The 14,970-nt window shown below is 41.4% G+C and overlaps 1 protein-coding gene across 3 annotated transcripts; it reads right to left on the bottom strand.

Moving 5' to 3' along the window:
* Nucleotides 1–205: 205 nt before the first annotated feature.
* Nucleotides 206–11,907, bottom strand: ccne2 (cyclin E2). 3 transcript variants are annotated; one of them, XM_039804890.1, is made up of 12 exons: nucleotides 11,779–11,907; nucleotides 10,164–10,202; nucleotides 9,616–9,697; nucleotides 9,433–9,486; nucleotides 7,115–7,257; nucleotides 4,908–5,043; nucleotides 4,655–4,801; nucleotides 4,009–4,104; nucleotides 3,329–3,463; nucleotides 3,129–3,240; nucleotides 2,230–2,387; nucleotides 206–1,591 (listed from the first exon to the last, which is right to left on the bottom strand). In XM_039804890.1, the coding sequence occupies exons 2-12, from the start codon at nucleotides 10,175–10,177 to the stop codon at nucleotides 1,481–1,483; spliced, it is 1,188 nt and encodes a 395-aa protein (XP_039660824.1). In that variant the 5' UTR covers nucleotides 10,178–10,202; nucleotides 11,779–11,907; the 3' UTR covers nucleotides 206–1,480. The 3 variants fall into 3 exon arrangements, with proteins under 3 accessions (XP_039660824.1, XP_039660825.1, XP_039660826.1); XM_039804891.1 differs by lacking the exon at nucleotides 11,779–11,907 and adding an exon at nucleotides 11,638–11,710; XM_039804892.1 differs by lacking the exon at nucleotides 11,779–11,907 and adding an exon at nucleotides 11,638–11,660 and having other exon boundaries at nucleotides 10,164–10,199.
* Nucleotides 11,908–14,970: the final 3,063 nt, after the last annotated feature.

Below are 14,970 nucleotides of genomic sequence, written 5' to 3'. Positions count from 1 at the left end.
TCAGGGCAAGGCCTTTTCTTACATACTTTTAGTTTATGCCAGTTGCAGGTTACCCAAACTGCCGAAGGCAACGAGACAAGACTGTGGTAAAACAGTATTGTTATATAACTTTTGACTTGTTTTCTGACTATACAAAGACTTTTTTTGAACTATGATTTTTTTTAAACCGACAATATACATTCACACAGGACAGAAAAACTTAACATACCAAACTCCTTTCATTTATTTAAAACATTCCAATATAAAAGAAATTACACATTTCTGAATTATTGTATTTACAAAACATAAATTCTTTAACATCTACAGTTTACATAGTTTGTTCACTGCAGTCTCGATCGAGCTGTAGAGATTTCAGGTTTACAGTCACAGGTTTGTTCACACTTTTAGCTCGCTGCAGCTTAAGTTAGGTAGCTGTACAGTTCATATTTTTTTTTTTTTAAAAAGGCACTAAGAATGGACAGGCTAGTGCACATTTTCTGCAATTCAACATAAAATGTGTCACATAGCAAAATCATAAATAGCTTTTGCCTTTGGCAGCGATCAAACTGAGCTCATTCATCACAGAATTTTTTTTTTTTTTAACTTATAGACAGACATTTTGTTTTTACATACTAAGGCTTAATAAATACAAGCACTTTGAAAAGCAAAAACTGCAGTTTTCCTATGCAAGTCAAGTTTCTCAGGAATGTAACAAGAATGTGCAACAAGGTTGCAACAATAACCCGATTGAAGAGGGGAATTATTGAGCCACACAAACCGGTCAGGTCTGTTCAACACCTGCAGTTTTCAGGATGTTAACAGCAATTAAAGTGTCTGATTATTGGTATGGCTCATGTAGCAAAAAAAACAAAAAAAAAAACACAATCTTTGTAGAATAATCACATCGTTTCCACAATTAGGAGCGTAAACCTGCAAGTTTACATACATTTGAATGGTGATTTAGGAGGGGATAATATTTAAACTTAACCCCATTTCAGAGTTGAAAAAAAATATATATATATTTGAACGTAGAAAATGAGATACGCCTCATTTTCATTCTCCTGAGAATCTGACTGAAGCACCATCTGGAAGCATTTACACTTCGTTTCAGGAATAGCACCAGTAAAACTCCCAGATAAATACTTCAAAATGTTCCGTTTCCTCTCAAGCAACGAGACCGTTTGGCGATCCCACATCTTCATCATCAGTGGACTCCGGTTGGTGCGGCTTCAGTCTAAAACCGTTAACCAGCATCAGTTAACCCGAGTCACACACCGTCCGAAGAACAGCGAATCCTGACAATCTCAAGTTTCAAAAAACCAGATTAATAAAAAAGGCCGACATGAGTTCCCGATCTAGTGTTTAAAAAAATAAAAATAAAAACATGCTACATAAAATTTGCTTTTCTAAAAAAATAAAAATCGTGTCCGGTTGGCGACGAGCTGATGCGATCAGAGACGTCCCTTCAGGTCAAACTGTACGAAGAGGTAGTGCGCCCTGCTCAGTGATTGGCTGGTTTCTCTGTGCTGCTGGGCGGAGTCAGGAGCGCTCCCACGGCGACGGGAGACATCTGACAGTCAGGGCTGTCAGGTCGAAGGTCATGAGATTTTCTCTGCACGACAGAAAACAAAGTTTACGTTAGTCATGAAGGCTTCCTAAACATCCACGGCTTGACACATAGTGAGTCAACTTTGGAACATTAATGACTGAAAATCTACACAGTAAACAACAACAACAACAATCATCCTGCTTTTATTTTGAGATCTTTCAAGTGCAAAGAACTTTAGACTGAAACCCCAAAAAGGTCATTTTAAGTAGTCTTTTACTTTAAAAAACTAGCATTAAACAAAAGATGGATTTGGGAATTTCAGTAATTGATAGCAGCCGACTCACAATTTTAGTGAAAAATATAAAAATAAAGTGGCAGGAGCACCTCTGGTATCCCTTTAACTACCAGTGCTTTTGGAAGGGATACAAGTTCAGAGCCAACAAGTGTTGGTGTACTTTTAAGTGTTAAATTAATTGAAGGCCTTTTATTTTTTGTAAAACACCCTTAAGTGCTTGGATATGGGTTTTTATGACTTTTTGGGTCATAACTGTTTGCCTCTCCATAAAAAGATTTTAATTAGAGAAGTGATCATTTTAACCCAGCCCCAACTGTAACAGCAGGTGTGTGTGTGTGTGTGTGTGTGTGTGTGTGTGTGTGTGTGTGTGTGTGTGTGTGTGTGTGTGTGTGTGTGTGTGTCTCACCAGCAGGTCCAGGTAAGCCACGTGTGTCTGGATGTTGTGCCGGGCGTCAGGTTTGACTTTGGAGAAGATCTTGAGTTGAGGTGTGGGTTGAGATCGCAGGACGTCCATAAAGGGACTCATCCACCGGACACAAGGAGCCACGCCCTCCCACGTCAGACCTGACAGGTTAGGGTTTAGAGTCAAATAAAAACCTCAAAATTTGAAAAGCTATTAAACGGTAACACTTTACGTTTTCTACATAAGAGTGACATGACACTGTAACGACAGTCATGGCACATGAACCCTAACCATAACTTGTCATGACAAAACCGAATGACACTATTAAAAAAAAAAAGAGAGTTATGTCAAATGTTTATGTTTTATGACATGTTCATGACTGTGTCATGTCACTCTTATGTAGAAAACTTAAAGTAAAGTGTAACCTATTAAACCACACACACACACACACACACACACACACACACACACACACACACACACACACACACACACACACACACACACACACACACACACACACACACACACACACACACACACACACACACACACACACACACACACACACACACACACACACACACACACACACACACACACACACACACACACACACACACACACACACACACACACACACAAAGCTACTGGATGCCTAAAATTTCCCTCGGGATGAATAAAGTATCTAATCTGTTTTTTCTTTTTTCTGTTTATCATGTCACCTCATTGGCTTGTTCTTGGGAAAAAAATAAAATTGTTTCTAGATAAAAAAAAAAGAAACCCACGTTTTGTCATCCTAGAGAAACCGTTCTGAGTTAATATCTGTTCACTACAGCTACAACTCCTGGTGCAAGTAGCAGCTTTAAAAGCGGGCGTTCGGACGGGAAAACCAAACTCACCCGAGACTTTATGAACGACGTCGAACGTGGAGAAGTGGCAGAAGGCCGCTGCGGCGAGAACACTGTAGCTGTAGTCCAACGAGTGGATATCCAGGATACACAGGTCCAACAGCTGCAACACACACGTCAAAAGGTCAGTATGACGCGTTCTTTAGAAGAAGAAGAAATAAAGGAGATGGTTTGTGCAGGTATGAAGGTACCTGTGTGATCTGGATGTACGTTTCCTGGGAGAACTGCGGCACCAGGAAGTTCTCGCCGTCTTTCTGGGCTTCCACCTGAGCGTACAGCTTCAACCAGGAGATGGGCGTCTCCGGACAGAGATTCCAGTTCAACGCCTGCAGGACGATCACGACATACAGGTCAACACAAGCGGGGACAGATACGGTACCAACGGATGACCTACTGCACAGGTTTCGATCGTGTTAAAAGCAACAACCAAAGGAGGTTGTGTAACGCACACTGGTTACTTATCATTTAATAATACACAGACAGAGAGACAGAGCATTATGCATGTAGAGAGAGACCGAGCATTATGCATGTAGATAGTTAATTATATTCTACTCTCATTACTCAAAGTATATTTTTCTTTCAGTAGTTCTGGCATTTTTCATCTTTGCCGTCTTATTTATCATTTCTAGTATACTTAATGTGCATGGCCCTGTAACTTGCTACTGTAACCCAGAAATGTCCCAATTTTTGGATTTATAATGTCTGTGGCGTTGTAAATTTCACATTTTTTTCCTAGAAGAAGCTGTTTTAGATGTTAAGTACTTGAAAATGTTTACTTTAATGTTTTGGAAGGACTTATTGGAGTCATTTAAGAAAACATATTGGTCAAACTGTTTCTGTATTCTAGATGTTTGAGTTTTAAAAATCATACCTTCAGTATGTGAAGCTCCGTGCGCTGGATGTCCCAAATATCGCAGGCTCCGTCTGTGACATAGGCGAAGTCTAAGATTTTAGGAGGGTAGATTTCCTGAAGAGAAGAAGAGCAGTTAGGAAAGTTATTGACAGAAACAGCAATTCAAAGTAAGCTCCCAATTGATACATCTAGATGACCATTTAGTCCAGACTTTGATTTCCACATAAGGTGGAACACATTCATTTATAAATTGTAGCCAAGGCTGCAACAAAAGGTTATTATTTATGTGGTTTATTTTCTTGATTAATGGATTAGTCGTTTGGTCTCTAAAATGTCAAAAAAAATATAAGTGAAAAATGATGATCAGGGTTTCCCAAAAAGCCCAAAATGAGGTCTTCAAATATGTTCAGTTTACGGTCACAGAGGAGACAAGAAAATAGAACAATAGTCACATTTAAGATGCTGGAATCAGAGAATGTTTACCCTTTATTCAAAAAAATAAATCAAAATCAAAATAGTTGCCAACTAATGGATTAATCTTCGTAGCGCTACATTGTAACATTCGGAAATGTGCTCAATTCTGGTTTATATTCATGTGTGCAGCCTGTGCATCAACACGCATGAACCACCGATAAAAACGTGAGGATGCGGAGGGGAGACCCACCTCTATCTTGGAGGCGACGAAGAGCGCCGTGATGCCGATGAGCTGCAGGTAGTCTTTGTTGACGTTCTCCTGAGTCAGCATGAAGCGGTCGAAGAAGTCCTGGGCGAGGTAGGCCGTCTGCCGGTGGAGGGAGTACACCTCGCACACCTGCACGCACAGACAGCGGTTTACCAACGGAGAACTTAAATACTGAATTTAAAATACAGCGTCAGGTCACCCATGTGGAGCGTAACCGAATATTTCGGGTCCTCACCTCGAACAGCCAGTCGAGCAGGATGGCCCTCATGTTGGGCTGCAGTTTGGGATGCCGCTGCAGGTAGCTCCTGTCGTGAACGTACTTCAGCTCCTTGTTGAGCATTTTGATCCACACGTCGTCCGAGCTGGCCCAGCTGGAAGACAAAGAACAGTTTTGTTTTTTTAATACTCAAAGATCTGCCATCTTGGGTTTTTTATCTCTCCGCTGTATGCAAAGCAAACACTGTACTTGTTGTTTGGGTGATCTGACAGAAATCTAACATCAAGAGTGGATTGTTCTTGGGCAGTGGTGGCCGAGAGGTTAAAGAAGCGAGCTTGTGACCGGGAGGTTGTCGGTTCTGACAGGATAAAAATCTGTGTGGGGAAAGAGCAGCTGTACTTGCTTGTCCCCTCCCTCATTACCTTGAGCAAGGCCCTTAACCCCAACTGCTCCAGTGGAGCCAGCAGATCAGACTGGTTGTTCTGGGCAGCTTCCAGGTATGAATGTGGAACTGTGTGAATGTGATCAGGGCGTTCCTGCAAAAGAGAGGCTGCCTCTCCTTCCCTGAATAAAGGTTTTTTTTTTTTCTTTATACATCTGAAGACCCCTTTTCTTTGTTCCATGTATGAAAACGTCTTTAAAACTGTCCAGCGCTTTCAGTTAATACCAATATACGTACAAAGTGTTTCTATGCTATACATTTGTTTCTTCCACTACTTTTTCACTTTATTATTATGCACCAAACACGAAGACATTTGACAATAAACCTGATTAAGTTAAAATGTGTAAGGCTGCAACTGACGATTATCTTTTTATCGTTGATGAGTTGTTTGGTCTCTTAAAATGGTCAGAAAAATGTGGATCAGTGTTTCCCAAAGCCAGGACTTCAGACTAACTTTTTTCCATTAGGAGCACATTGGCCCCCCAACTGACAATGTTAGGGGCACAACCAGAAAATTTAGGGGCACACACCGTAAATCAACATGCTAACCAAATATTCACATTTCTACTAATTGCCACTCTATTACTAATAAAACACTTTGATAATAGATGCAGAAATTACAATGTGCGGTTTCAAATTTCATTGTAATTCGTCTATTGTAAAAAAGGTAAACTGACAGCACCGCTGCTGTCATGACAGTACACACACACACACACGCACACGCTCTCGTCTCCAGTCGAGAAATACAATGATTGAATTCATTCATTATTTCTTACTCACTGTAACTTGTATTCTTTTTTATTTTCATCATGACCGTTTCTAATTGCTCTTTAATGTTTCATGTAAAGCATTTTGAATTGCCTTGTTGCTGAAAGGTGCTGTACAAATCAAGCTGCCTTGCCTTACACCCTCAGCCTGTCAGTCAGTCCCCAAACCACATTTTGTGCCTGCTTGTCAGGAAGTATGACATCAACAGTACCGTGACCGCTTTCACCTCGCCATTAATATATCGCAGCAAACGCTGTCTGCGTGAAGTTTTGAACAACTGTAACCACACTTCCAACCACTTTCTCGGCATTTCTGTGAGTAACTGACTTCGACAAAACTGTAGTTTGTAGAGTAATTTGCTCAGTCCGCACCTCTGAGCTCCGCTCTCCGTCCTATGCAGACGACAGATAAGCTTGTGCTTACGAGCTCTCAGGTACCGAAATGTCCACGTTTAATGTGTAAAAAAAAGCCCATGTGCGCCTGGATGTAAAATTCAGTCACACGCTCAAATTTTGGTCGCAAAATGCGACCATTTGGTCTCAGTCTGGAGCCCTGCCCAAAGCCCAAGATGACGTCCTCAAATGTCTCGTTTTGTCTACAATTTAGGATTTTTTTTTTTTTTTTTTTTATGAGAAAAGAAAAGTCTCCCAACAGATATCTAAATAGTGGGTGATTAAATTAATAGTTGACATGTAAATTTATCTTTGATGCTCTAGTTAAAGATTTGAAAAGGGTTCCCCCCCCCCCCCTTTCTGAGTTTGTGAATCGATCCAGTTTCAGGGCGTCTCATCAATTTGAGCCGGGGAGGGGGTTCGGGTGGGGTTAAGCAGCTCAGCGTGAGGTGTTGAGTAATTGCTGCCTCATTGGAGGTGAAAAAACACAGACCGTGTGGAGAAGACGCAGCTTGATAGCCCATTTGTTGACAGGATAATCGTAACCCGAATCGTGAGACCAGTAAAGAATCACACCTCTAACACACACAGACAGACACAGACAGACACAGACAGACAGTTACCTGAGGCAGGGAATGGGGGAGGCCTTGATGAACAGGTTCTTGAATCTGTACTGCTTGAAGCTGGACGGATCTGCAGGCTCCAGCTCTTTGTGGGGCGTCTCGATGAGGACGCATGGACTCGCTCCGTCCTCCGACCAGCACTTCTGGGGGGGGGGAACAAACGAGACGCACAAGATTAATAAAAACAGGAAGATTCAGACCGGCTGTGTTGTCCCTGCAGCCATTCTACTTTTTAAATTCTATAAAGAACCATAGACAACTTGATTTATTGTTTAGGTTTTTAAAATTTGCCTGCAAGGTAGGCAATCTCTGTATTGTGTGTACGATTGTGTGTGATTTTATTATACTACCTGCTGCACAACAAATTGCCCCACTGGGGGACAAATAAAGTAACTTGACAGACAGTACGGCGAGTCTCCAAGGGATTGACCCAATCACTCCATAACTTACATTAACAAACATTACAAAGTGTACTCCGTTCTGACTCGGTTGCTTTTAGTATTCTTCTAAAATACAAATGGCTTGTTAAATTTAAAAACAAAAAGGAAATCATTTCTAACATTTTATTTAAGATTGAATTGAACATAAAGGAACAAAATCTCATAGTGCGATATGTTGCAGCCTTTTGCGATATGTATATTGCACTAGTTGACATGGAGATGGCGATAATAGAACGATATTGTGCAGCGCTAGTGGTCGACAGTACAGCCAGTCTCCAAGGGATTGACCTTATTACTCCATAACCTGCATCAACAAGTCTGTGCATCTCTCTCACTACGTGTTGCTGTAAGCATTTGTGTAATTACATGCACTAAAAATAAGAGAATTGCTGTTGTGAACTTCATTTTCCAGTTAAGTCCAGTGGTGACACCTTGTGGTGAAATGAAGGCACTGCACTGTAGAAACTCCCGAGTCACTTTAACATGACCCCTCATCACCAAGATAAATCTTATAAAGTAGTAACTAACACTTTGAGGTGCTTTGCTCAATACATAGATAATGTGTAGGGGGCATAACCGGGACAAAAGCTGGCAAAAAATTAAAAATGCAAAGAAATATAAGAAAGGAGTTACTCTATATCATTTAGAGTACAACAAAATGGACGCTCTAAACCAGTGGCTCCCAACCTTTTTGGTTGGAGCTCCCCCAACCCCCCAAAGCCCTGTCAGATGAACTCAAGTACCCCTTCATCAATCCCCAATGCGTTTTCAAAGTGTATAACACAATTCTTATGCAATATGTGAATATTGTTAATCATTTTATACAATTGAACAGCGAATATTTATGTCAGCAATCGTACTACCAACCTCCTAGGCTTCTACTACTTGGAGTGAAGCTGAAGGTTTCACCATTTATCCATCAACATTACTTTTAGACAACTATTTCAACTGTTAATTTCGCCAGTAAGCCAACCATTTCAACCACCAACTATTTCACCCGTTAGCCAACTTCTAGCTATTTTGAAACAGTTTTCTCCATTACTTTGGCTACTCAGTTTAACCGTTAGTTTTGTCTACCACTTATTACCTTCGGCTAAACTTTTGTGCTTACCCAACTGCAGCACGTAGTGTTCAGGTGTTCGGAGACTTGATGTTAACGCGTCTTCCCACGTACGCCCTAAAGTCGGTTTTATGGTTCTGCGGAGGCTCCACGCAGAGCTTTCGCCGTAGCCTACTCAAGTGGCCTGGCGTTTATACTTGTGCGCGTTGAGCCGGCATATGCGTGTGTGCGTGGGGAGTGGGTGATACAGCGAGTAGTGACTCTAGAGTCATAGCGATAGAAACAAAGAGTCTCCCCTGTTCTATCTGACCACGGTGGGACATCTGGAGCAGGAGATGTTAACCCTCTCCTTGATTTCATGTTTAAGGAGAAGGAGAACCAGGAAATTAGTCAGGGGACGGATGCAACGCTACCAAGCCAAGGCAGAGCGACGTGCGGTTACATTTTCCGAGAGGTGCACGTCAGGCTACGGCGTAGACGCAGAGGGGTCTGCGGGGTACACTGCCGATTCGCCGCAGAACCATAAAACGGCCTTAAGGTACATATCCCACTGGTTTGGCAATCGCTGCTCTAAAAATATAGAAAACTATAGTGTGAGGACGGTCTACATAAGGGTTATACTGCAAATAATATGCTGAAAATGCACTCCAATTACAACTACACAGTTTTCAAACAGGGCAGGGCTCACTGGGAGGGAGGGGGGAGGGAGGCAAAACAGATAAACTAGTAACACACGTCCCATTTTTAACTCTTATCAGTTACACACACACACACACACACACAATCATTCAGAGTTAATGACACGTGGACACACTGACCTGTATTTCATAGCTTTGTTTCTTGGCAGCAGGTTGTAGCTTTTTCTTGGAGGGCTGGAGAAGAAAATAAAAATAAATTGGGGGCGTACAGTAAAAAAGTAAGTACAAAGAACTTCAGAGGAAGGGGAAATTACTAAAAGAAATACACACTAGGAATCAGAGTATTCAAAACAAAACACAAACCTCCGATTTCCTTTTCTTCAGTGGGGCTTTGACGGTCGGCTCGAGCGTGTTGGAATCTCTGGCTTGCAAAGTGATGCGACCGCTGAAATGGAAAAAATTAAGTACATCAGCTCGGCAGCGTTAGGTCCGGACACAGGCAGTCACACTCAACGGCTTTATCAAATATGGGTTTCAAGTCGCAGCGGTTTATCATCTCATCTCCCTAAAGTTCCCGTAAACGAAACAGAGTGTCGTTTACATGACTAAAATGAAATGCAAGTGAACTATAACACTGACGTTTAGTGAAGTCATATTGGCGACTGATCTAATGTTAGTCATGCCACAAAATTTGTCTGAAACAATGTTCCGGCTCAATGGTCAAGTGAAAACTTGACATGCATACATTAGTCATTATCAATATCAGAAAATGGAAATGTTACAAGAATATTTGGACACACGTTAGCCTAATCTCACAGCATCAGCAGCTCTATTAAAACTGGACTTTTCCTCTTGGTATGGAGGCCGCATGTTGGGCCCCACACCACAGTTTGAGAACACCGGCTGCTTACCTGCGTCTGAACATTGTGTCGAGTGTATTTATGGCTCTGCTGAAAAGAAAAAGAGGGAACAGGTGAGATTTACATCCAAAAAAAGTACACATATACAGTATAGACAGATATGTGACATAATGGGCTACAGATAGGATAAAAATTAGGGATTTTATTAAATATAATTAATCTAAATCTCCTGGGAAGCACTTCATGATCTGTTACAGGGCTCTGGGGCCATGTTGAGGAGCCACTGGGCCCCAACATACAACATGTTGGAAGTCACTAGTGTGTGCCACCCCAGTGAGGTTGTATAAGCCTGTAACAGGCCAGAGCCAAGCAAAACTACCAAATAATGTTATAAAGAGACTAACTGGCTCTTGGAAAGTCCTGGAGAAGCCACACAAGGACCCCCAATAGATAACATTTTACACGCTCAGTTCGGACCTGGTGGCAGTTAGCTTGTGATGAAAGACTCAGGTTAGCTTGTGACCAAGAAAAAGAGAGGCAAAGTGGCTCAAAGAGCAATAATGGTCGACTAAGAAAGCTAAAGCTCCACATAAGGTTATGATAACCAGAGCCAAACGGGTAAAAGCAGATATAACTTAATATGAAAAGAGCCAGACTAGCCAGCCGAGCTCTGTAAGCTAGTGTGGTTAAGTACAGCCAAGAAGGAGGGGGGCTGGTTGTTCCCTCGATTTCAAACAAAAAAAGCTCAAAAATGCTGCATTTTAACCAACGTTTATCATCCACAGTGAACAAACGAACATCTGTAGACGACATTGGTGTAGGTTGGTTGTAGGAAAACGCGAAAATATGGACTTTATTTGGGGATTGAAACTCAAAGACGCGCCAATTTCGGAAGCTCAAAAGCGGGAGGATTTGAGCCCTGCCTCCGCAGAACCTCCTCTAGGTTTGCGGGGGAAACTAGTAAAAATGACCGCTTAATAGAAGCTATATCGACTTTAAACCGCTCTCTATCGCTAGATTAAACTCACGGGAACATCATATGTTAACACAGGCAGTTTTAAACGTCGACAAGCGCCGTTAAAGCCAAGTAAACCGAGACCACCGCGAGGTTAAGTTATGGAGGGTGAGCTACAGTAATTAGCAAACTTAGCCGGGCAACCGCTAACTAGGTCAACAATAACCAGCTAACCCAGATATGACGATAAACTGATGTCCTGCTGCTTTTGCATGCAAACAGCTGAATAGTTGCCCTGTTTAGAAAAACAGGGACAACATAGAGACAAGTTATAAAAAGCACCTTTTCTGAGAGTTTTAAAGTAACAGGAGCAGCCTCAGTGTTGGTAGGAATAAACTCCACTAAAACCCCAAATATCACTAAACACACTCCTAGGACATCACGTCACATTCAAGCGAGGTAAACCCGATGGTACGAAGTAGAGAAAAAGCCCTTAAAATAACATGAAATACAAGGTAAGACTAAGTTATGCCTGCAGTCCTTCGCTTGTCCAGATTTAAATCCACTTACCACCAAACTACGCCGAGAAAGACGGATATTTAAGATGGAAACGTGCAATAAAAAAACCCCAATAGTACATTAAGAGTAACACTACGTTGTGTAACTACATATCTGAGTGTAAATGCGCTCTCCGGGCTCGGGGGGTCTTACCTCCTCGGTGATCAATGAATGAATGCATCAGCTGTGGCGCCGGCGCCAATCCTTATATCCGCATCGGCTTGCCGCTGCCCACTGCGCATGCCCGTTACCAGTTCACAGAAACGCGCTAAATACTCAGATCTCGGCTGAGATTTTTTACAAACGAACAGCAACGAAGGGTTTAAATGTGATTCACATGCACCTCTTTTGAATATAACATCTTATTGGAAGCGTTAAAACGCGATTAAGCGGGTTGTTTACCGTGTTTCAGCGGAGCTTACGTTCATTTCTAACGGACGCCGTATCGAAGGAAGGTTTTTTGAAATAAAAACCGCTTTCCGTTCATTCCGGTTAAACTTTAACGACTCCGGACAGGCAAAGAAACCACCTTACACCGAAAATGTACGGTAATATCCACTCTCTGTGGAGTTATTTAGCTACTTTTTCGCGGCACCGAGACAGCTTCCGTGTACGAGTCCCGCCTGTGGGAGGGGTCTTCGTGACGTCGAGCCAATGGGAGAGGGAGCAGCGACTGCCGCGTGCTTCCTCTGCAGAATGTAAACAGAAAGAGCACGTGGAGATGCTGTCAAACAGCTGATGGAGAGTAACTGCTGCTGACGTGTGGCTTTATTTCATGTTATTAACAGACTCTTGTCTTAAAAATAAGATATTTTAAATACTACGCAATATCTGGCGGTAAAGTAAGTAATTGCAGTTACTCCCGTGCTGTATTAAGCACAATTTTGAAGTACTTTGTTTTACTTTAATGGTGTGTTTTCATGTCATGCTACTTTTAAACTGCCACTCTTCAACATTTCAGAGGTAAATACGGTTTACTTCACTACATTTATACATTTATTAAGCTAAGCATATGAACAGTTTATTATCGAAAGCGCCGAAAAAAGCGCCAAAAACGTCGAAAAAGCATCAAAAAGGTAGATAAAAGCGTAACAAACGTCGACGAAAGCGTGTAAAAGGTCGCAACTGCGCCAGAAATGTCGAAAAGGGGCCAAAAACGTAAAAAAGAAAACCATAAAAAGGCGTCAAAACTATTGTGGATAAGAAAACCCAACAGCTGATATTGTCTCCTGTGTTTGCTATTCTAATCTCAACCTAATAACCTAATCATAAAATGTAAGGACCTGATGTGCATGTAAACAACCAATCAACACTGAAAATGATCACTTTAACTTACTCGTGCTAACCCTTGATGAACAGTGTTCTAGTGAAAATATTGGTAAGAGTGTGAGTAGAAGAAGTATTCAAAGCCTATACTCAAGTAAAAGTAGCAATAACTAATCCATTACATTATTACTCAAGTTAAAGTGCGTAAGGATTATTAGCTAAATACTTATAAAAGTAAAATGTTTAATATTGTTACTGTCAGCTCAGGATGCAATCAGCAGAATTTAAATGTAGCTGGCCTGGCTGGAGAACAAGTTCTACCTTTTGTTAGTATACTTTTGAGTTGCTTAATATAACTTGCTGTATGTGCTCGTTCTAGGTTTTAAAAATCCTAATCTGCAAAGTAATCGATAACCCACAGCTGTCAAATGAATATAGACAATAATATTGTAATATATATATACAGTACAGGCCAAAAGTTTGGACACACCTTCTCATTCAATGTGTTTCTTTATTTTCATGACTATTTACATTGTAGATTCTCACTGAAGGCATCACAACTATGAATGAACACATATGGAATTATGTACTTAACAAAAAAGTGTGAAATAACTGAAAACATGTCTTATATTTTAGATTCTTCAAAGTAGCCACCCTTTGCTTTTTTTGATAACTCTGCAAACCCTTGGTGTTCTCTCAATGAGCTTCATGAGGTAGTCACCTGAAATGGTTTTACCTTCACAGGTGTGCTTTGTCAGGGTTCATTAGTGGAATTATTTCCCTTATTAATAAAAAAGCAAAGGGTGGCTACTTTGAAGAATCTAAAATATAAGACATGTTTTCAGTTATTTCACACTTTTTTGTTAAGTACATAATTCCATATGTGTTCATTCATAGTTTTGATGCCTTCAATGATAATCTATAATGTAAATAGTCATGAAAATACAAAGGAAACGCATTGAATGAGAAGGTGTGTCCAAACTTTTGGCCTGTACTGTATATATATATATATATATATATATATATATATATAATATCTGAAGTATAGTACTGCACTGTAACATGGAGCAGGGGCGATTCTAGGATCAGACCTTTAGGGGGGGCTCAGCCCCTAATGAGAATGTGACACGCATACAGTGCAGTGTTAACCCAGTCCCCCCCCCCACCCCTCAGCTACTGAAAAAACTTTATAAGTCACAGTAATAACGACCAATTTGACACAATGTTCTAACATTCAGCAATTTTTAGTTGCTTAAATTTCAATTTGGGTTCTGATCTGCTCCATGAAATGACCAACTCCTTCTCTGGGGACTACCAACGTTAAACTTCCCAACCGTCTCCTGCTCTCCCTGGGACAGATCAGATAGAGACTCAGCCAAAGCCGGGAGTCTGGCACCATAACCTCCTCTGATTGGCCAACACTACGTTTCTGTTAACCCTTTCCTTGACGGGGTTACAGGTGCATAGCATCGGAGACAGCGACCCAGGATATTAAACCTGTTTCAAGTCCTTTGAACCTGTAATTGTTTGTCCTCTGTCACTAACAGACAAGTTCACAAACTCTAACTTGAAGCACTTAAAGTGATTTGGCTTGGGCCCCCCCAAAGGGTCTAAAATCGGCAATAACGTGGAGCCTTAAAGCTCACTACATAACTAATATGTAGGACCACTTGTCATCACATCCCCAAACTTCCGTTCACTGATGCAGACCGTGTGATGCCGTTCGAAGCAACATATTTTAGACACCGAAAAACATCTAAATGGGCGCTATATTCTCCTCATAGACTCCTCGCAGAACACGGGAGTTGCTGCCCTAGCGATGCCTCCATCGCGTACAGTGGTTAGTTTGTTAGTTCTTAACCCTTTAAACCAAGGGTCTTCAATGTTTTTTCGGCCAAGGGCCCCTCAACTGAAAGAGAGACTGAACAGGGACCCCCCACATATTGTATGAAATGAAGTTGCATATTAAACTGGGCCTACAAGGACGTGCAGGGTGGCCTAAATACCTTTTTGTGGTGCATACAATGCTACCTTATTAACCCTTGTGTCGTCTTCCCTTCAACCATGAACTTGTTGTCC

This window comes from Perca fluviatilis, chromosome 7 (genome assembly GCF_010015445.1).
Source record: "Perca fluviatilis chromosome 7, GENO_Pfluv_1.0, whole genome shotgun sequence".
Lineage (NCBI taxonomy): Eukaryota > Metazoa > Chordata > Actinopteri > Perciformes > Percidae > Perca > Perca fluviatilis.
Note: the sequence above shows the minus strand (reverse complement) of the source record. Positions and strands in the feature narration are given on the sequence as shown.

Coding starts and splice junctions, on each gene's coding strand:
- ccne2 (XM_039804890.1), bottom strand. Junction 9,487..9,615: donor TGAAGAAAAGGAAATCGGAG/GTTTGTGTTTTG, acceptor TTTCTTCTCCAG/CCCTCCAAGAAAAAGCTACA. Junction 5,044..7,114: donor TCCCCCATTCCCTGCCTCAG/GTAACTGTCTGT, acceptor TTTGTCTTCCAG/CTGGGCCAGCTCGGACGACG.